The 23,278-nt window shown below is 37.7% G+C and overlaps 1 protein-coding gene across 2 annotated transcripts in view; it reads left to right on the forward strand.

The window, feature by feature from the left end:
• The window catches only part of CACHD1 (cache domain containing 1), a 201,462-nt gene that overhangs the window by 92,430 nt on the left and 85,754 nt on the right, over window positions 1-23,278 (forward strand). For both annotated transcript variants that reach the window (XM_004679077.2, XM_012722438.1), the window contains exon 3: window positions 15,667-15,815. In XM_004679077.2, the coding sequence (XP_004679134.2) occupies window positions 15,667-15,815 (149 nt within the window). The remainder of the gene's footprint in view (window positions 1-15,666; window positions 15,816-23,278) is intronic.

A 23,278-nucleotide genomic window follows, 5' to 3' on the forward strand; every position in this document is an offset into this window, starting at 1 on the left:
GCGTTATCCTTCCAGCTTTATCCCTGTTGCTGCAAATGACACAAGCTCATCCTTTTGATTGCTACATAATGTTGGCATCGTGTATATATATGACATCTTCTTGATCCACTTACCTGTTCTAGAGCAGCTAGTTTGTTGCCATAGTTCAGCTAGAATAATAGTGCTACAATAAGCATGCTTTTGCAAGTTTCCTTTGAAATAAGTGTTTTAAAATTTACTTTTATAGAAACCTTGGAGTGGAATTTACTAGGTTTGAATGGCAGATTCATTTTTAATGTTTTGAGACAGAGCCATACTGCTTTTCATAAGGGCTGTACCAATTTGCATCCTCACCTGCAGTATATAGGAGGGCTCCCTTATCTACACATCCTCACCAGCACTTGTTGCTTCTGGCCTTTTTGACCATTCTCACAGGTGTCATGGTATTTTACTGTGGTCTTGATTTATATTTATTTAATAATAAGTCATGGGGATTGTTTTTTATGTGCTTTTTTGTAGTCTGTCCTTTTTGGAGAAGTATCTGTTTAGTTATTCTGCCCATTTTTTCATTGAGTTGTTTTGTTTTTATAGAGCTGTATGAGTTCTTTGTGTATCTTTGATAGAAGTCTTTTGTGTGCCCATATTTTCACCTATTCAGTAGGGTGCTTTTCATTTTAGTCATTGTTTCATTTGCAGTGTTTTTAGTTTGATGTAGTCCCAGTTGTGTATGCTCTCTTTTATCCGCTTTGCATTTAGAGATGAATACCTAAAGGCATCACATAAGCTTTAGAGCTTATGTCATGAAATATTTTGCCTAGGCTTTCTCCTATGTATTTTCTGATTTCAGATTTTACATTCAACCTGGTCTTTTTATCCATTTTGAGTTGATTTTTGTTCTGGTGTGAGATAGTGATCTCGCTTTATTCTTTTGCATACAAGTGTCCAGTTTTCCCAGCACCATTTATTGAAGAGGGTATCTTTGTTCCAACGTATGTTCTTCACTTCTTTGTCATAGGTTTACTGTGTATGCCTGTGTGTATGTAAATATATGTATGTACATGTATGTATAGATATGTGCATGTATTTTTTTCTGGGCTCCCAATTATATTCCATTGGTTCTGTGTGTATATTTTTGTTCCAAGCTGTTTTAATTTTTATGGCTTTGTAATATAATTTGTGATACTTTTAGTGAGGCCCTACTTGCTGGCCCATTTATAAGTTTTACTGTACCTTTCTTTATACCTCATATCCCCCTCCTTCTCCACTTTATTGTATGTCACCTAAGACTTACATATGCATTTGCTTTTCTCATTATTTTTTAATTCTGTCTTTTGAAAGAGGACATAGCTCTATAAGGGCAGGAATTTTTATGTTTTTTTCATTCCTTGTTGTATCCCCAGAATATGAAAAAGTACCTCCATGTCGTATACTGTCGGAACTCCATCAATATTTGCTGCATGAATTAATAATTCATAACAGAGCTATTCAGAAACAACTCTCTTAAGTTTACTGACAAGGTTACCTACCCAACTAGAAATATCCAAGGTTACCCAACTAAGAGGGTTGAGAACCTGATTTTGAATTCAAGTATATTTAAGATTCAGTGTCCACTATATATTTAAAAAAAATTGTTTCCTCAGTTTGGGGCAGGTACTGTAGAAACTAACAAAATATAAGGGACCAGTTTTTGTCCTTTCCCTTCCCCACTCCCTCCTTCAGCAATCTACCTTACTTGTTTGATATGTTGGAGTTTAGTACTATATCATACTACCTTCTAAAATGATCATACAAGGTTGTATTTGAATTTGTTTCCAAAAAAAAGTGATAAATAGTGTGATTAGAGGATACTTCCTAAGCTGTGGAAGAGGTAAGAAAATATTAAATAAATATTTTTACAGCAGCAGGAAAATCTGTGGTATTTAACTTCTCTAAAAATAAAAAATGAGATTCCCTTTTCTGAAGGAACCTAAGTGCCTGAGTATAGGGACCAAGTAAAAGTAATTTATAGTGTATGCTTTATAGATACTGTGGGAAATTAGTGGATAAAGAAGAGTAAGAACACTTGAAGGGTAGAAGATTCTGAGCATGCCTCTGGTAGGTAGGTGGTTGATAATACAGCAAACATTTGTTGAGGTCTTACTATATACTTGGGTTGTAGGAAACAAAACAAAAAGCTTATCCCAAGGGCATGGTTAGATCACAGGAGACAGGTGTTCATATATTTGGTATATCTTGTTAATCTCTTGCAGGTGATGCCCCAAAGGACAGAGCAGAAATGTCCTCTTTGGGAAATATTTTTTCTTGATTCTAATTATGAGACAGAATGGACTACAGGACCTATCTAGTGTAGTAATCCTATTGGGTTGTTTTTTTTGTTTGTTTGTTTGTTTTTTCCTTTAGAATTCTAACAGTTAGGGGAGAAGAAATGTACCTAGTTTGTGTGACATTTTAGAAGAAATTATTTGGCATTATAGTTCATGTTTTCATTTAACAAATTCTGCTTGATGTGAATTGTTCATATTTTTACTACAACCCTACAAATACAATTTCCCTGTTTTAGAGTTTAAAATACTGAGACTCAAAGACATTAAGTAATTTACCAAAACCATTCCTGAATTAGGTAGTACAAACAGGATTTTTTAAACAGTGTGGTCTAATGTTGGTTTTCAGGCTTTTTCCATTGCCAGTTCTTCAGATTTCAAAAGGAAATGTGTTTTATTCTCCCCTAAGAGTCTTACACACAAACCATAGTAAGATAATTATGTCTAAACTTTCTAAGTACTGTGATGAGAACCTAGCTGCTAAATTAGGAAAAGCTCAAGTTTAAATGCTCAGTTAATACATCTGCAAAACAATGGTGAAGGGAGGGTCTCTATGGTGCTGTTAGCAACAAGTCTTTCAGCTCTAATAAGTGATAAAACTATTACATGAGCCTTATGAAGAGGAACATTCAGTCACTAATGGGCTACCCTACATGCCCTACAGAACAAGATATAAAAATAAGTGAAGTTCTAAAAGACCCTGGTGTCTTTTTCATTACTTAACTTTACTCCATTATTAGTTTAACCTTTTGACAATTGATTATAGTCTGTGCCATTGTGGAATTTCTATTAGGCTGATATTTGTGTGTATGTCTGTTTTGTATATTTTTGGTAAATAAGCACCTCCTAAATGAGAACTCTCAGATAATGGAATCCGGAAAGCTACAGCTGTTGGGCTGGTACATAGGATTAAAGTCTGACCTTGTCATCTTCTTCTGTGTCACACACAAGTAGAAGCTGATAACTCATCGGCCTTCTTAGTGCTGAACTGTAGCTGGTAAAGCTTTTGTTAGTGTGGTTTGCCTGGCAGAGGTAACAAGCCCTTAGCTACCTACTTTCAGAACTCTAGGTTCTCTCCCAATCTAAAGCTTTGACAGTCATTGGGGATATCTGGATATTGTCGAGCAAGGTTCTCATACAGCAAAAACAATCAAGGTCAGGAGGGAGGAAGCAACCTAACAAATGTTGAAGAAAATGCAACTTGGAATTTGAAGTATTTAGCAATCTTGCTTATATTTGAAGGAAAAATGTGTCCACATTGTATGCATACACGGAAGCTTTTATTCCTGTACTAAATATAGACCAGCTGATTTCAGGGGTATATATTGCACATTAGCTGATATTTGTGCCTGGTGTCAAGATAAGCTGAGATAATCCTCCTTACATATACACAATCACATATGCACATACATCCTTCCTGCTTACCCTACATTTTATATCTTTGAACAAATAAAACATTTATACCACTTGTAACAGTGTTGCATTTGTACATCTACATGAATTTCTCAAAATGGTGTTCTCTAGATCTCCACCACCACACACTAACATTTTAAGACCTGAAAGTTCTGGTTGCGGGTTTTTGTGGTCGTGGTCTTTTGGCAAAATCCCAGAATAATCCATTTCCTCATTCTCTTGATTCCCACAATCTGTGTTTCCATCCTTTGTAAGGATTCAAATGAAAGGGCCAGGACTGTTTTTCTATCAGCAAAGGCAGAGAAGAAGGGGGTGTTGCCTTCAAGCCCAGCTGGAGAGAATAGGCTGCAGCCTGAAGGGCGGTGATAGCTGTGAGGCAAGGCAGGAAAAGACATGCTGGCTCCCACCTAATGCTCTTCTCTCCCTGATCCAGCTGCCACTTCACCCTTCCACAGAATTCTGCATTCCATATGTGTGCAAATGTCTTCTTTCAGTGAAGCAGAGCCTTGAAAAATATGAGCCTGAATCTTTTACTGAAACAATGAAAGCTTCATTTAACTAGAAGTGAAAAGATTGAGACTAAGTCTTCCTTCTAAAAGCCAGGAAGATGTCACTGTGAGAAATGATCATTCCACTGAAAAAATGAAACAAGAAGCCCATTTTATACATCTCCCCAGTCTCTCCAATTTGGGTTGTATTAAGAAATGCTGTGAGGAGATAGTAGCCAAGATTTCTCCAATCCTCCTGTCTCTTGCCCTCCAACTCTCCTCATACTCCTCCCCCAAACTACTGATACTACTAGAAAAATAATCTCAAATCATCTGCACTGGCAGAATTCATAAACAGAAATGCAAAGTGCATTATAAAACCTGGCAAAAAAATCAAGGGCAGGGACCACCTCATCCCTAAGATATTCCTCGGTGCAGCAGGATATACTTGCAATGATGCAAAGAAATCAATTGCCACTATTATCAAGCACTTCTGAATTGGGTAAACACTTCAAAAATCTTGGCTCATGAAATAGCACATAGTAGGATAAAATTGGAAATATACCAAGAACTGCAACTTTATTTTAGTATTGGAAGACTCTGGACAGAGTAGGATCTTTGCTGATAGCTAGTTGCTCATGGGCATTCACCCTGGTTGTTATTTAAGCAGACTTTAGTCCTTTCTGTGCTAAGGAGAGAATTCTGGTTGTTTGCACGGTCATCAACAAAGTGTCATCATTGCATCCGCTGACAGGCCTGTCAGGAACCGCCCTGTAGGGGAAGGTGTGAGCAGCGGAAACGTACGGAAACAAACGGCCGATGGAGAGTAGGCGTGGCCTGGTTCTTCTGTTTGCAATCCTCCCTGTCATCAAATAGGGGATGAGAAGACCATCCTAAATCCAACTGTGAGTTAGAGAATGATATCAGATGCAACTTGGCAAAAGAACACACAAAACAGTTCAGAGAAGGATATAATAAAATTGTTGTGGTTGAGCAAATATCCTCATTCCTCTGTTTTGGAACTCACATGGGAAACATTACTTGCTGTTGTTGTTTCTAGCAAGTCTTAATAGCAGTGCATTCCCACTAGCATCCAATATTTACACTTCATCTAAGTGGTCTATGTGTGGTGTGGTGGTGGTGGTGGTGGTGGTGGTGGTGGTGTTTCCTAATTGTAAACAAAAACAAAAACTTTAAGTCTCTGTGTCAGAACTCAGAGCTATTTGCCTGCATTGTAAATGCCTGCAATTCACAGGCTGTTTTCCCACTACTCACTACTTGAGTATCTTGAAAGTAAAGTCACAAAAGTGCCTTTTCTCCATTGAGTGAGATAACTACAATACAGACTGGCATCCCTGTGCGAAGGCTAGGAGAAAGTGCTCCGGCCTTGTCAGGTTGTTATACTGTACTCACCACACCATACTCAAGACTGACATGATTACAGATAGTCAAGGCCAGCCGAAGAAAACAACTATTTTTTTAAAAAGATTTATTTATTTATTCATACAGAACTGGGGTGCAGGCCAGAGGTGCAAAGGTGGTGATAGGATTCACCAGAGACAGAGTGGGGAGAAAACAGGCGACTGATCAATTACACTGCTGAGGGGAGCAGCGGGCAGGTCAGGAGAGGTCTGCCGTGCCATGTGGATCTCCTCCAGGGCAGGGGATCAAACTCATGTGGAAGTGACTTTAGCTTCTCAAGTGCTATGCTTTAACCCACTGCACCACCAGGGAGGGCCCGAAAGCAACAATTTTAATGATCATTTCTTTTGTACCATTTCCTCCTTAGTTTTAAAGGGAAATTGTGGTGTTCAAATCTGGTACTTCCAGATATGGAATGCCCTGTGCATTAGGTGATCTTGCAGTAACTCTCTTTTTGTAAAGGTAATTAGGAGCAAACTCATAATGGCTGTAGTTGAGCTCTACTCCCATTAGAGAACTCTACCCGTGAAATCCTAACTTAAATGTTATATTCCATTAAAAAAGTAGGTCACTTTAACATTTAACATTAAGCTTTTAGGGTGTGTGTGTGTGTGTGTCTCAAATTTGTGTTCCTAGGAATTGGATTTAATAAGGGTTGGTCAGGCCAAGGGTAAGGAAGTGTTTAGTGACAGCAAATTTTTGTTTCCCTGCCTGCGTCCTCTTTGCATTTCATTGCTGAACTAATTGACACTGGCTGGCATGTGTTTGATTGATAGGCTTTCAGAGGGCCTGTGAAGAACCCTAATAGGCTCTGGGTAGTTGGCTTCTAACTGGAACCTAGATTAGGTTTCATCCTTCATTTATACAGAAAACATTTCCTGAGTCCCCACATACCAGATTCTTGCCAGGGTTGCAAGTTTGGTTCAAGATGAGATACTGTTTGCATTGGGTGTGGGGAAAGTAGTCTGGGCTTGAGTGAAATCACAGGTTCCCAGACCCCTCCCAACTGATCCCCAGTTCCTCTAGTGACCTCCTTGGAATGCTTCTAAGTTGCACTCAGATATTTGTATTCTAAATAAGAGCTTTACAAGGTAAGAGTAAAGGGACAAGTTTCCTTTTCCACAATTGAATGTTTCTTCATAGGCCATTAGAGAATTGCTAAGTTCATGAACCCAGAATATTTTCTCCCTTTCCTCCTTGCTTAATATTTTACACAAACTTGTCTCAACAGTTACAACATGAAAGGTCAGAGATTCTGTGAGCTGTGGCTCCTGCACACATACCCCCTCCAGCCTTCAGCTTCTTGATGCTTTGTAAGATCAACACTAGGTTGAACTTTTTTCTTGCAAGAAATAGCCTGTAAACTTTGAAGCCTGAGCAGTTGCTTATTTGGGATTCTAAGACACCTTAGTTCAGGGGCTGCTAATACTGAGTGAAGTGAGGAGAAGTAAGTTGAACCTGTCAGTTCCCACTGTTTCTTTTGTTAGGGTCAGGTTGTTAAAGGTAGAGTGGGGTGATATACAGGGCAAGAACCTGTTGAGCTCTCAAGTTGATAACCTTGGCTTGGGTGTATATTTCCATGACTCTTCTGGAACACCTAATACAAACTGCTGCCCAAAGCAAACCCCATTATAACCTGTAAAGCAAACCTGCATTTTGATTAAAGAGTGAAGCTGTTTCCCAGAGCTCAGCCTCCTCTGGTTCTGGCATGTCAGCACTTGCCTTCTGTTTTTTCCATTTCACTCCTCCCCAGCTCAGTCATAGGGGCCCCACCTCTCACAGGATCAGGGTATGTGACCCTGGAGTCCAGACAGCCCTGTACATAAATCTTCCTGGTCCACCTGCATTTCATCTGTCAGCAGCTGACCTGCTTCTCTGTTGGCTGGGTTACACACACGCATTGGTCAGACAACCCTGAAGCCTCTGCAGGCCATCAGAAATTCAAATTGTTCCTATCCCATCCCTAAGTCTTCATCTGTCCTATCAAGGCTCATTGCCTCCCATACCCAGGCTCAGTTCTCCTCAGTGATTTCACAAGCCCAAAGAGTGGTGGGTGAGCACCCACATCACAGCCACTGGCAGTGTCTGGACAAGTTCTCTTTCTCCACCCCCACTCCCAGCAGACTTCAGAGTTGATGTTACCAGGAGGCAGGTCAAGATAGGGACCTAGATAAAAAGCAGATTTGAGCAATATTCAAAGATTAGCCCTTTTGTAGATCTGCAAACAGAATTTTCCCATATGGTCAATAAGGATATGTTGTAGGAATGCATATGATACAGTAATGAACATTTTTCTGCTTCTGCTACATGCTAGGTGCAATGTTAAGTAAAATTTGCTACTGCAGTGGTTCAAGGGCATGAATTGGAGTTATTTATTCCATTTATTAGCTTAGTGACCTCGAGCAAGTTAACCAGTTGCAACCATCTATAGAAAAAAAAAAAAAAAGCATATAGCAGGTACCAAGAGTTGTTTTGGGAATTAAAAGGCCTCATATAGTCACACTTTCAAAGTGCCCAATGACACAGTAAGCATTCAATGAACACTAACTTAATAGTTGGGGAAAATGGGACCCTTAAGTGAGGAAATAACAATAGGAATGAGTGTGAGTGGCACAGATGATGAGTCCTCAGACATTTTGAGAAAAAGGGGTCTGAGAATCTGAGAAGGTGTCAAAGAGGCAAAACCTGGGCTGGGAGCAGAAGAATAAATTATCAATGATAATTGATTTGGGTAAGCTCACATTTTTCAGCAACTTGTGGGAGATTGTAGCAGAAAGAAGAATGGAACTGGGGATTAGAAGAAATGGTCTCTTTGTTTTCTGTATTACTCAGCATGAGCTTGAGTCCCCCAAGGGGCCTTGATTCTGATTGTAAAAGTGGGACAGGGAATACCCACTCTACTTGCCTCAAGGTTGTTGAAAGGAACAGTGAAACAAGTCCCATAAAAACTTTGAAAAGGGGAACATGTGACACAAGAGTGAAATCATTTAGATCTTTAAGATTAGAATGGATCTGAGCAAATAGGGCTGTAGTTATAGAGCCTAAGCAGCACGGTGCTGCAGAAGAGGTACCAGCAGCCCCTGCGAGTTCAGGCCCAGCTGCCGAGAATTTGTTCTTGGGACCTCTCTTAGGGTACCCAACTCAGTACAGAAATAACAATAACAGCTACATTAGTGAATTGCAATAACAATAGTAAAACAAGTATCTCTGCTTTTTTTTTGGCTCTGACAATACATTTGACATTTTACATCCCTCCCCCTCCTTAGTTCTCAAGCAACATTGTGAAACAGCTATGTTATTCCCAATTTTGACATAGAGAAATAATACGCTTAGTAGGTGGCAGATCTGAGTTTAACTCAAAATTTTTCAACTCCAAGCTTGAACTTTTTGTATCATTTTACTGTTAATTGGGGGGAGGGGGAGGGTCAGGGTCCACGGAATGCTACTTTCCCCTAGACCCTGCTGCATGCATAAGATTAAGCATGAGGATGAGTTAAGGAAATAAGGTGGTTGATGTTCAGGTAATTCTACTCCCTTTACTTAAAGCCCTTTTATAGGAAAATTTAGACCCACTTCCCCACCCCCATCATTTCTCTTTCACTACTGTATGCACTGGAGTCTGACAATAAGAAGGACTTTATACCTTTCGTGGATTTTATATATTCATGTTTCCTACATCAAAACAAGCTCTTATAATAGAAGATATTATTCCTATTTTACTCTGAGAAAACCAGTGCTACAGGAACTTGTTCAAAATTGCCAGCCAATTAATGGGAGAGCTGTTTGTCTGTCTGAGATTTTACAGCTATTGCCAATAAGAGTAATGAAACATTGCTTACACCCTGTGTATAGTGTGCAGCATGAAACAGTGTTCTTTACTTAATGAACTTGGAAATGAAATGATGTTCACAGATTAAATATTTGTGCTTGCCTATACTTAAAATGATTTCTGTGTTACCTTTAAGTAACCAGTTCCTCAAACTGGGTTAGAAAATGAAAGATTTATTCTTGAGTAATAAGGCTGGAATTGAAGGAAAGGAGAAATCAAGCTATTAAATTCTTATCACACCACAAAGGTTTTTGAATGTCAAATGTTAAACTCTTTCTGCATTCAACAGAAATTTTGCTATGAATCTTCAGCCCCCCCAGGGTACCTTTCCTGTGTGTGCCTGTCAGCTTCGTTGTTTTGTATTTTAAATAAAGCTTTCCCTAACATTCACAACTCCTCTGGCCCTTGCTTTTAGGAGACAGACATAAATAAAGTGTGTACTGTGCCTCTGCATTTTTGTTTTCTCCTATCTTTTTCTAGCTGTGTGTCATCCCACTCTCCTCCTTCCCTCCCCAATTTTCAGAAGTATAAAGCTAAGGTACAAAGAGCTTTAAAAAAAGGAGCTCTGGGGAAATATGCAAATGACAGAAATGTCTATGGGAAAATTAAGGGAAGTGAAATTCAGCAAGAAAGAAATTCATTGATGTTGTGATGAAACGTTGTCACTGGAGATGATGACAAATTAGAATCCGTTCCCATGGGGACCAGAGCACTACCTACTGATCATTTGACCCATGGCTGGATGTTGGCTAGCCGAAGAATTGACCCAAAAGATGACAAGATGGTTTTAGTCCCCTTGTCTCATCAGCATTCAGGAACCCCTTAGGGGATGAAGGGGAAAGGATAAAGGAGGATAAAAGATGAAAGCTGGGCTGTGGAAAGAAAAATGTTTTTAATTACACTGAGGAGGATTGTAGGTCCACCTGTAGCTTTTTGTTGAGAATGTCCTTTGTTTTCTCCTGTCTGCAGGGATCATGGCAGGATACAGACCCAGAACTGACTGGCCTCTTGGAAGGTCCCATGTTGGTAGCCAGTCCTCTTCAGTTGAACGATACATTTAGGATTTAATCTCTCTGTGGGCTATCTTTGCTATAATGGATTCTGTTGTGCTTGCTGAGCAACCTGGGTCTGGTGGCATGCTAAAAGACATTGCTTTGAATCAAAGAGAAAAAAAAACAAAACCCCTCAGTGGAGCATGAGTTGTGGTTTCCAAAGAGTCTCTATCACATTCCTTGTCAGAAAGGCCTAGGAGGGTCATCTCAGGCAGCAGGGTCAAGAGAGGCCAGAGTTATACCCTGGGAGTCAAGAGGTCACAAAACTCCATCTGCCTCAGTTTTCCTATTTGTAAAATGGGCAGTAGTAACATCTTAACTGTTTTAATGATAGACAGATAAATTAATTCAGATGAAAATTCAGAGAGAAGGGCTGGACTCTGAAATTCACTTCCAGAACAAAAGGAGTCATTGAACATCCATTCTGTTCTCTTTCTGGGTTCTGACAAACTAGCAAACTCTGTGGAGTAATTAGAATGATTTAAGTTCTTTTGTTGACACTTAGCCCATCTATTAGGGAGGTGATCATAAGTAAACTATGATTCTGGAGAATGCATTATCTCAGTTTTGGCTCTCTTTTTGTATCAGTGGTGGGACTCAGGAATTCTAAACTTATTTGAAGTTGGTTTTCATAAGAATTATGAAGCATTCTAAATGACATCATACTAATTTTTACAAATTTTATTATCAAGTAATGAGACTCCCTGGATTATGGTGTTTAAGCCAAGCATTTCAAAGAACTTGTTAACACGGTTCTGAAAGGAATGGGCGGGTTTGGGCAGAGGGGCTGGGGAGGACAGCAGCATCTATTCCAGAGAGAAAGCTTACACTGAAGTCAGACTACTGGATTTGGATCCCAGGTCCACTACTTGCTGGTTTATGACCTTGAGCAAGTTATTTAAGTGTCCATGTTCATTCTGGAAAATCAATGAGTGCCCTTTTATGGCTTCTTTGAAGGACTGAATTGATAGGTGACTTTTTAATTGACATGTGCTTGCGAGGTGCTCAGAATAGTGGCCCACACATAGTTTGCACTTAACAAATGTCAGCAATTTTTTCCCTAGCAAGACAAGATGAGGTATCACAGCATGAAAGATTATGGTTTCTGCAGCAGTTTCTAAGAGCTGTGACTCTAAATAAAGGGAACTTGCATTTGAGCTTGAGCCCCTTTGTCAATTGTCATGTATATCTGGGCTCTGCCTACAAGTTACTGCTCCACAGATGAAGGCTGCCCTTTGAGGCCCACGCTAACCAGGAGGAAGGCAGATAATGCCCTCTCCCCCATCAATATCAGTCACCCCAGTCAAGTAGTACTTAATTCCAAGTCTAGCTCAGTGCTAAGGGGCTCTTTGTGTCTTGGTCAGTGATGTTAACAGGACTCTTCAACCTGTGTGAGAGGCCTTGTCTGTCACTTTGTGCTACCCCTGAAACTTCTTTAAGGTTGGTTTTGTCTGAAGCCCTCTAGCTAGAGCAGGTGAATACGCAGGCTTTACAAACAAAACTACCCTGAGTATGAATAAGGGAGTGGTTCTCACTTATTTGGGGGCTTGGGGCTATTCACTTAACCTTATTGTTAAAAATGACAACACCTAGACTGTAGAGTCCTGTGCCTAATAGAAGGGTAAGAACTGCTGTGCTTTAGCTATTAATTTTTCTGAAGAACACGAAAATCTCTTCACAGGTTTTTCACCCATGGGCTGCATTCTTGATTGGTGCTTTAGATAGAGTACCTGGATGGGAGAGGCTTTGTTTAGATTTAATATGTTTTTTTAGGATGGGACCGTACCCTGGGTGTTCTAGTTACTAGTTGCTGCATAACAAATCACCCCTAATTTAGTGGCATAAACAACTATTTTTTTTTTTTTTTTAATCCTAATAGGTGCTGTGACTCAGGGATTCAGTCTAGGAACATCAAGAATGGCTTATCGCTGCTTCATAATGCCTGGGGCTACATGGTGGGGGGTGGGGTTAGGGAAGAGAACTAGAGGTTTGAATTCACTAGAGGCTTCTTAACTCATATCCGGAGCCTGAGCTGGGATAACTTGAAGACTTGCTCAGCTGGTGCTGCCAACCAAGCACTTAACTGTAGCCGCTTCCTGTGTCTTGGACTACTTACAGCATGATGGCTGAGAGCATTCCAAGCTAGAAACTGCATGACCTAGCCTTGGGAATTGAGTTACTTTTCCTACATTCTGTTGGTAGAGACCATTGTAAGCCCAGCCAGATTCAAGCAGGAACATGGACCCCACCTGGAAAATAAGGAGGAGTGTTAAAGAATTGCAACATATTTTTTATAAAACTTCTAGGATTATGGCTCTGTCTTGAGACATATTACGCACTTGAATTCTAATACAGCAAAGCAGCCAATACAGTCTATATTACAACCATTTAATTCTGCCATCATATAGTAAAAAAAAACACATGAAACAACATGTAAGCAAATGACTGCATTTCAATAGAACTGTAGGAGTTTGAATTTTATACATTGTATGCGTGTATATTTTTATGCATGTGAAAAGCAGGAATGATTGCATACTTTATCTCATTTTAGAAGTGAATTTGTGAACACTATTTGGAAATTCAATCCCTTGTCATACACTTTATCTTCATCCTGTAATAGGTATTTGTTCCCAAGGGCGGAGAAGGACTAACTCTTGATACTTGTTTGTGGAAAATTAGTGACATTTGTCTTTTCTCAGCACCTAAAAAGGTGGAACATGTTTTTTTTTTTTTTTTTAAAGATTTATTTATTTATTTATTTGTGCATACAGAACTGGGGTACAGGCCAGAGGCTCAGGGGCGGTGAGAGGCTTCACCAGAGACAGAGTGGGGAGCAGAACAGGCAGATCGACGAAGTACACTGCTGAGGGAAGCAGGCGGGTTAGGAGAGGTCTGGCTCGCCATGTGGTCTCCTCCGGGGCAGGCGGCAGGCGGGAATCGAACTCATGCGGAAGTGGCTTCATATTCTCAGTGCTGTGCTTTAACCCGCTGCGCCACCAGGGAGGGCCGGTGGAGCATGTTTTGATGGGGTTTCCAGAAAAATAGATTATTGCATATTTTTAAAAGAAGTATTCCATGATTTTTACGAAGTTGTTGATCCTTAGACCAACAGATAAGATTAATGAGTTTCAGGTGTGAATTTATCTTTACTCATACTTTACTTTTATACTTAATTATTTAAATATTTTTTGTTTCCTACAATGCCTGCCAGTGTTCTAGGTGCTGAAGATACAGAGATGAGCAAAACATACATAGTAGCAGGTCTTACAGAGCATAAAGTCAAGCAAAATTGCCAAATACCAAATAGTAAAATTAAAACGTAATGTGTACATTATGTGGGGGCAAGGGAGGCTGGCCATCAGGGAAAAAAAGTTTTTTTAAGGGGACCTAAGTGTCTCATCTTCAGTCACTCATCAAATTTAGGAGTCTGGGGGAAAAGGATTGCTCTACTAGCACAAAATGCTCTTCAAAAATTACAAAACAGCTACTCATGAGTGAATAGTCCTTATTGGTATTTAAGCTACATTTTGAAAACATACTAGGCATCCATGATGGTGTCTTCCACATAAAGAACAAAATAGAAATTTATAAATAATGAAGTTTGTTAGATTTTTTTTCTGCTCCCTTAATGTCCCATTTTAGATGGGTGCACTAACCTGGAAGAATGATGTGGGACCTTTTAGGCTGAATTAAAATGGAATGATTATCCTTAATTTTTTCCTATGTGAGTGTTTCTCAAATGCGGCCCCATTGACCTTGTGACCAGATGATTCTTGGTCATGAAGAGCTCTTTTGGATTTTGTGGGGAGTTTAACAGCACGGTTTCTATTTCCTAGCTGTAGTAGTGTGCTGCACCATTTTTGTGGCAAAAATGGTTTCCAAACATTGTTGCATGTGTCCTGGAACATAAAGTCACCCAGGGTGGAAATTAAAATGGGAAATTAAGCTTTGTCCATTTTACTGCAATGATCTCAATGAGAAAAACCTACATTTTTAAATAATTATTATTACTTGCAGGTGAACTTGTTAGTTTTTGGAATTGATGGAAGTGCTAAAATTAATTTTGATAAGCCATTATCAAATGAAGCATTATATTCATACTCTTGTCCAGAAATTGCTCTAAAGTTTATAGTTTGTGCAATATTTAGCACGGTTTAGAACCTGAGTTATTAAATGGAAACTGATGTTTCGGAATATCACTGGAACAAAATCAGATTTTAAAATTGTCTTGAAAATAACAAATGAAGATATTTGGTTTGGCTTTTGTTCTCAGCCTGTAAGCTATTGGATTGTGCGATGCATGACCCAAAGGAGATGATTAGTTCTCCTCTAGTGTGCTAGTAATGAATAGTTCTACAAAACCAATTAGCTATAATTCTATCAGTCATTTCATTTGGGTAACATTTTGTTTAAGGGGAAGAAAACAACAGTTTTTCCTTGGAGATCTGTAATTAAGCTGTGATATTTGATGGAAACAATGGAGGAAAAAGCAGTATGCTTATCAATTTGCTCTTGTTATTCACACATGAAAGTAAATTATGATGAAGTGTTCTTCTGCTCAGAGCAGTTAAGAGAGGCATTTATTCATCTGAAATGTATAAAAGACCCAAACATGAGTATATTTCTAACTATGCATTTTGTTTTATATGGCTGTAGCTGCAGGGAATTGCCATTCATATGGAAAACTGTGAATGGTGCCCCCTGGAGTTATACACCTGGAGATACTGTATGTCATTTCCCCTTTGAATTTTCCCCTGAAAATCCACCTTGGGTTAGCGGTGTTTTGTGATGGTGTTTTGTTTTTGTTTTACCTCACACGGCCTTGTGGCAACAGATGTCCAGGGTCTTGATGACAACAGTATCAGTGCACTTTTCTCCTTTCTCCAATGAGGTTTTTAATGGAATGATATTGTTCTATTTGAATGTGTAATGCATTGTCATCTGTTGTAAGACAAAAGATACTACTTTAATGCTGTTCGAATATCCTTTTCCAACTTCTAAATATTTTTCATTTTTTAGTTCAACTCTTCAGTGTAGTAAGACTTGATATGTGTTGTTTGTTTTACCTGAAGTTAACAAATTAATCAACTTACAGAAAAATGTGCAGTGGGTTATTGCCTTGACCTTTCGATTTATTTATTTTGTTCACTGTTGCCTTACAGCTAGCCAAAAAAATCCGAGAGAAGTTCAACCGTTACTTGGATGTGGTCAACCGGAACAAGCAAGTGGTGGAAGCATCCTACACAGCCCACCTGACCTCTCCCCTTACTGCCATACAAGACTGCTGCACAATCCCACCTTCTATGATGGAGTAAGACTTACAGATTTTTGTTACTGTTTAAACCAGGAATTGAACAATCTTTCCATTGATAATCAAAGTTTCTCTTTAACATAAAATATATAGTTATTTCTTTCTTAAATGAGCCCTTTATCTTCACAGAAGTAAGTGGTATTTATTTTTTTCATTATCATCACCCATATTTAGTCCCTTTCTCCTCTCCTCCTCAACCTCAGACTCCTCGTGATTTATGTTGATGTCCACTATTTTATTTTTAAGTATTTTGCATTATCTTATTGTCTGTTATTCTTTTATCATTCTGAATTGCCTTAACAAAATATAGTTGTCTTTTCAACTCTCTGTTTTATTGAAAATGGTTGCATTTCATCCTTTCATATAGCTATGTAGTGCTCCATGTAGTACTCCATGTTCATATGGCTATGTAGTACTCCATCTTCTTGACGTGTCAGTCATCTGGACACTTAGGCAACTTCCAAATCCTAGCTGTTATAAATAATGCTGCTGTGGACATATAGGTTTTTGTGTTGATGGTTTAGTTTTTTTGGAGATATGCCCAAAAGTGGATTTGTTGGATCATATGATATGTTCATTTGTGGTTTCTTTCAGGTAACTCCAGATTTCTTTCCATAATGATTGCACTAGTTTAGACAACCATCAGTATTGTAATAGGTTCCTTTTCCCTGCATCCTCTCCAGTACTTGTTGACAGTCTTTAATATGTACCATTCTAATAGGGATGAAACTATATCTCATTGCGATTTTAAACCTGCATCTCAGTTGTTGCAAGTGATGAACATTTTTTCATAGGTCGGTTTGCATTCTGGATATCCTTTTTCATGATTTGCCTGTTCATATCTGCTGCTCATTTATTAATTGGATTTTTTATTCTTTTATTGTTGATTTATGTTTTATATCTTGTATGTTAATCCCTTATCAGTTATATATTATATATTTTTTCCCATTTAATAGGCTGTGTCTTTAAAAAATAAATTTATTTTTAACCCAAATTTATCCAAAATATTGACATCTTGGTATATAATACAAAAATTAATTACATTCTCGTACATTCTTTTTTCCCATACTGGCTTTGAAATCCAGTACATTTCATGTTTTTGCACATTAAAATTAGAGTTAAGAGTATTTTTCTCACTTTTTAAATTGAGGTAACTTGGTTTACAAAAACAGAGTATCTTTTTCATCTGGTCTTGTCAGCATTTAACTTAAGGTAGCCCCTTTTGCTTTCAGTTTTGGTTTACTGGCCATAATAATTGAATCATCAAAAATATCTTTGTTGGTATTATGAACAGTGTCAATATTTTTCTTGTGTATAGTTTTTGCTGCAGATTTTTTATTTAAAACTTTGTCCACTTAGAGTTTTATTTTTTTGGATATAGGTTTGATGCGTGATCTGACTTAATTTTCCTCTGTGTGGCTTTCCAATTTTCCTGGCACCATTTACTGCGGAACTGTCCTCTTTGCCCTTTTATGGTTATAGCTGCTTTGTCATAGGTATTGGTATGTATGTGGATTTATTTCAGGCTTTCAATTCTATTCCATTTGATTCATTTATTTACTTTTTTGCCAATAACATACTGTTTTTACTACTGTTGCTTTACAATAAAAGTTTGAAGTCAGGTAACATAATACATCCATTTCTTCCTTTTTACTTCTAGTTGCTTTTTGCAACTTGAGGCCTTTTGTGAATTCTTACAAATTTTAGTATTTTTTATTCAATTTCTTTGAAAAATATTGTCAGTATTTTGATGGAGATTATGTTAAATTTATATATTATTTTGAGTGGGATAGTTGTTTTGATTATATTGATTCTCCCCATCCATGAGCATAGGATACTCTTCTATCGCCTTATTTTACTCTCTTAAGTCCTCTACTCAATCTTGTGGTTATTTATTTATTTATTTTTTTTAGAACTTTGCCTCCTTTGGGTAGTTCTGAGATGTTTAATTCTTTTTGAAGCTATTTTAAGTGGAATTATTTTCTAAATTTCTTTTGCTTCTTGGTCATTATATGTAAAAAAAAAGGCTATGAATTTTTGTATGTTGATTTTGTAGCCTACAAAATATTCCATATACAAGAAATTCCTGGGCCATCCCTGCTCACTTTTTTGTCATACTGGTATTCAGATTCAGAAGTATTAAAAGTTGTTTGAATACAGAGTTGACTAAGTTAAGTAAATTTACTTTTGTCATTTGCTACCAATAAGTTATGACTAAAGTAGTCTCACTAATTCTGGTAATTTGCTTTATGTAAGGGAGTGCTTTTTCTGTTCTACAAAAGTAGCAAGAATCCTCACTTCTTTCTTTAGTGTAGTTAACTATCTTTGAAGCTATTAAGGAAAATATGGCTTCAGATACTATTGAAGCAGAATTAGTAGCTGTATGGTCAAGGATTTTTAATTTATTGGCTATTGATATTTTTATGGGAAAGCATGTGATGCTGGAAATTGTAGGGGAAAGAATATTTATGTGGACATACAGAGAACTTCAATAATTAAAGGTATTTTATTTTTTGTTCTCTTACATCATTGCTCACTTTTGTACAACATTTGATTTCTCCCTTCAGGTGCAATACCTATAAGTCTCCCATCACTACCTCACATTTGAATGCTCACCATAGTCTCTTGTGTTTTTCCCTCTCCTGTCTTGACTTGCCCTCTTAATTTGCTGTGTGACCTTAATCAAATTACTTAATGTAGGTTTTTATGTTCACTTTTTTTCTCAGTGAACAATAATCTTTATTACAGCCATTTTCTAGGATTGATTAGAATAAGTAAGACAACGTGAACATACTTTAAAAATTATGAGTGCAAAAGTTACCACAAATAATGTACTTTAACTGCTTTTTTTGCACAATAGGTGGTCTTGAAATTATGCAAGGGGTTGGATACATCATAGTTTTACTTTGTTTTGTTTTTGCTGGTTAAATACTGTTTTACTTTCACAAGTGATTTTTACTTCTTATCTTTTCTTGGTGGGCTGCATAGGTAGCAGAGCATTCTCAAGTCTTTTTACTTCTCAGTCTGTGATGTTACAGTGAGTCTTTCTGTCTTGATTACCCTGCCTTCTGCCAAAAGAAGCTCATCCTATTTCTTTACTAAATTAAATTGAAAGTGTATACAATTTGGAAGGAGACTATCTGGTTGTGAATTCTCCTCAGGCACTTAGTATTGAGATGGTCTTGGATATTTGTTATCTTTGAACCCCTTATCTTCATGTCTAGAATGAAAACACTACTGAATACAAGGTTTTGTGAACATGCATTAAAATCAGGTTTGTATGTACTTTGTAAACTGTAAAGCTCTGAGCAAATATTAACCATAACCATGGATACCTTCATATCATAGTGAGTATATCATTTTTGTTTATTAGCTTTGATCACAGATGTCCTTGTCTATGATTGAGGTATAGTTGGCATGTTAGTTCCAAGTATACATGATTCAATCTTTGTATATATTGCAAAATGATCACCACAATGTCTGGTTACATTTTTTTTCTTATGATGAGAACTTTTAAGTCTCTGAGCAACTTTCAGATATGCAGTACAGTCTTACATGTTGTATAGCAACTCCCCATTGCTTGCATATTTTAAATCTGAGTATTTAATCTTTGAGTCCTTTAACCCATTTCACTTTTTCTCCATCTCTGATGACCACCAGTCTGTTCTCTATCTTCTGTGAACTTGGTTTGTTTTGTTTTTATATTTCACATCTCAGTGAAACAATGCATATTTGTCTTTCTCTGTCTTTATGCACTTAGCATAACATCCTCAAGTTTCTTTCATGCTGTTGTAAATGGCAAAGTTTTGTTCTTTGTTATGGTTAAATAATATCCCACTATATATGTACATATGACCCATTTTTTAAAATTATTCACCTACTGATAGATGCTTGAAAATAAGAAAAGTACTTGCATGTACTGCATTTTGTAAGTAATGCTGCAATAAACATGGGTGCAAAAACCTTTTTGTAATAGTTTTTCCATCTCCGCAGATACCCAGAGGTGGAATTCATAGATATATCTACAATTCATGGTAGATCTGTTTATAATGTTTTGAGGAGCCTCTATCCTGTTTTCCAGGCTACACCAACTTACATTCCCAGCAAAAGGGCATAAGGGTTCCCTTTTCACCACATCCGCACCAACATTTATTACCTTATTTTGATAAATAAGCCTTTTAACAAGTATAAGGTGATAATGTGATTTAGATTTACATTTCCTTGGTGAATAATGATGTTAACCACTTTTTCATGTACCTGTTGGCCATCTGTATATCTTCTTTGGGAAAACACCTGTTCAGATATCTGTCCATTTTCTAATTAATTGTGTTTTTACTATTGAGTTGTATGAGTTATTTATATATTTTGGATGTTAACCCCTTATCAGATCTATGATTTGCAAATATTTCCCCCCATTCAGTAGTTTGTCTTTTCATATTGTTGTTGAGAGAGATCCCTTTTTATAATTGCTATCAATAATGTCTTGACAGACTTATATTTTATCACACTTACTATATCAAGTGTGTAGTTCAATTTTGAGCCAAAGAAAAATAGTTTTCAGTACTGAGAGAGTAAGTGAAGGAAAATTCCTTAGAACTAAAATTATGCTTTAAATAGCAAAAGACATTTGGCAATGTTTGGAAACATTTTCAGTTGTCACAGTTGGAAGGTGAGGTCATTTGCTGAAGAAAAATAATAGATATGGTTGTTATTATACATCATCTAATACAAGTAATAGCCCCTCTAAACAAAGAATTGTCTTATTCAAAATATCAGCAATACAAGAGTTGTAAAAGCCTGACTTAAAAGACTGGAAATGTCCGTGAATTCCTGAGCAGAACTACTATACTACTCTGGATGAATCAAAAATCTTGGATGACTGGTGATTACTAGTCATCTACCCCAATTGTCCTATTATGTGCCCACCTGATGAATTTCTATTAACATTTCAAGAAGTAACTCAGCAATTTATCTGGAGCTTCCTGTTACTTCTCATTTTTCTCTCCTTACTTCCTTATCACCTGGAAAAATTCATTGTTCTTCATATTGCTCCCATAGTAAGTTTCACATACCTCTATTTCAGTGTAGAACCTAAGGTATCTTTCAATAGTGGTGGTGGTGAGTCTACCTCCCCTGCTGTTCGGGGCAGGTATTACACCCCATCCGTTTTTAACCTAACACCTAGCACTTGTGCTTTATCAGTATTTGCTGAATCGAAATTGACTTGAATAGGGGAGTGAGTAAATGGATAACTACTCTCAAGTAACTTTTAGGGAGAAGACAATACTGAACATAGTATGTCAAACTGTGACAACAGAGAGGTACCGAGGTTCCTCAAAGAAATATACCTATGGTTGGCATCATATACCCTATGATTGTATAAATTATGCATCTCACTGCATCCTGTCATTTAGAGAAATATCACAAGAAAATAATCAGGAAAGTCATTTTTGTACTGTTTAAAATAGAGAGGTTTGTAAATGCCCTAAATTTCTAACAAAACTAGTTAAAGAAATTGTATCATATCCACAGAAGCAAGATAAGATGCAATGGTGCTGTAGAAGAGTATTTGCTGATTGTGAAAACACCATCCATATTTGTATACATGCACAGAGTAAGGTTTGGAAGAATTTAAATGAAAATGTTTGGTAGGCTTAAGACAGTGATTTTCATTTTAATTCTGCTGAGATAAGGGTTAGGATCTGAGATGCAGACTATTTCCATACTTGGCAAAACCCAGAGGCCTACATTTTGGTTAACACAGTAAAATGTTAGCTGTAGATTCTGCCCTTCAGGAATTCTTCATTTAGTCTAGTTTAACTAAATGAGCTCTTAATGGATACATGCTGGTAAGCAAATTAGTATGAGAGGCTGTTCCTCTTTCAGAGCTTGGACTGGCCATTGAATGTTGAATGGGGACTCTGGGGCTGGCATGCAGTCTTCTCACTAGGAGTAATTGACAGTGCTGAGAATTGGCATTTGGAATGAATCTTGTAAAACCAGGGCAGTTCAGACTATAATGCTTAAGTAATGAGAAGATAAACTGGATGAACAAAAAGCAGGTTCTTCCTGGTGGCATATTCCAGGATTGCCTAACTACACCTGTTTGCAGGAGGAAGTAGTGACAAGGACCTTATTCTTTGAGTCTACTTGACTTTGAATTAAACTCACTTTTCAAGGAAATGTATGTGGGAATTTTTTTTTTTACAAAGTTTATTTTTACATCATTTTGCACATTTTTTTTTTTCCATCTCGATTGTAATCCCCGCGGGTTTCCCATCACCAAATCACCCTTGTGCCACCACCATAGTCCCGTGCATTTCCCTCCCTTCCCCCCCCATTTTTGATCCCATTCCCCACTCCACCCCCACAAAATGTCTCTGGTATATGGTTGTTCATTATTTTTGTTATTTTCTCACCTGGTCCATTACACTCCTGCTATGAGTGACACCATCTGGTATTTTTCTTTCTCTTTCTGGCTTATCTCACTAAGCATGATCTTTTCCAGCTCCATCCAAGTTGCTGCAAAAGACATGTGTTTCTCTTTTTTGGTTGCTGAGTAATATTCCATTGTATATATGTACCACATCTTTCTAATCCAGTCATCTACTTTTGGGCATTTGGGCTGCTTCCATGTTTTTCCAATTGTAAATAAAGCAGTAATAAACATGGGGGTACAAGTATCTTTTTCAATCAGTGTTTTTGTGTCTTTTGGGTAGATACCTAGGAGTGGGATTGCTGGGTCGTAGGGAAGCTCCATGTTTAGCAGTTTGAGGAACCTCCAAACAGTTTTCCATAGTGGTTGTACTAGTTTGCATTCCCACCAGCAATGCAGGAGAGTTCCTTTTTCTATGTGGGAATTTTTGGAGTGAAGTTTGAGATATTTTTCTGGTCACTGGCTAAACATGAAAAGTTTCTAAGATTATAAGATAGTCACCTTTTTTTTTTTAAGATTTTTTTATTCATACAGAACTAGGGTACAGGCCAGAGATGCGGAGGGTGAGAAGATTCACCAGAGAAAGAGCCCAGAGCAGAACAGGCAGATCGACGAAGTACACTGCTGAGGGGAGCAGCGGGCGGGTCAGGAGAGGTCTGCCAGGCCATGTGGTCACCTCCGGGGCAGGCAGGGATCGAACTCATGCGGAAGTGGCTTTAGCTTCTCAGTGCTGTGCTTTAACCCTGCGCCACCAGGGAGGGCCAATATTCACCTTTTAAAAGAAGATTTTAAAATAGAGTTCAGAATAATTTATTATGGTAAACTAGGTTAAAAATCCTTAGCTGCTTTTGTTCCAGTCCAGTATTATCTATAGATATAATTTGTATTCAGTATTATCCTGTTAAACAACACTTTTTTGTTATATTAATAGCAAAGCTTCTGATTTAAATAAATATACCTAAACCTGAAACTGAGTTACTTTAAATGAAAATGTCCTGAATGTGGCCAAAATTTTGACAGTGATAGG

Source organism: Condylura cristata, unplaced genomic scaffold (genome assembly GCF_000260355.1).
Source record: "Condylura cristata isolate star-nosed mole 26May11 unplaced genomic scaffold, ConCri1.0 scaffold00008, whole genome shotgun sequence".
Lineage (NCBI taxonomy): Eukaryota > Metazoa > Chordata > Mammalia > Eulipotyphla > Talpidae > Condylura > Condylura cristata.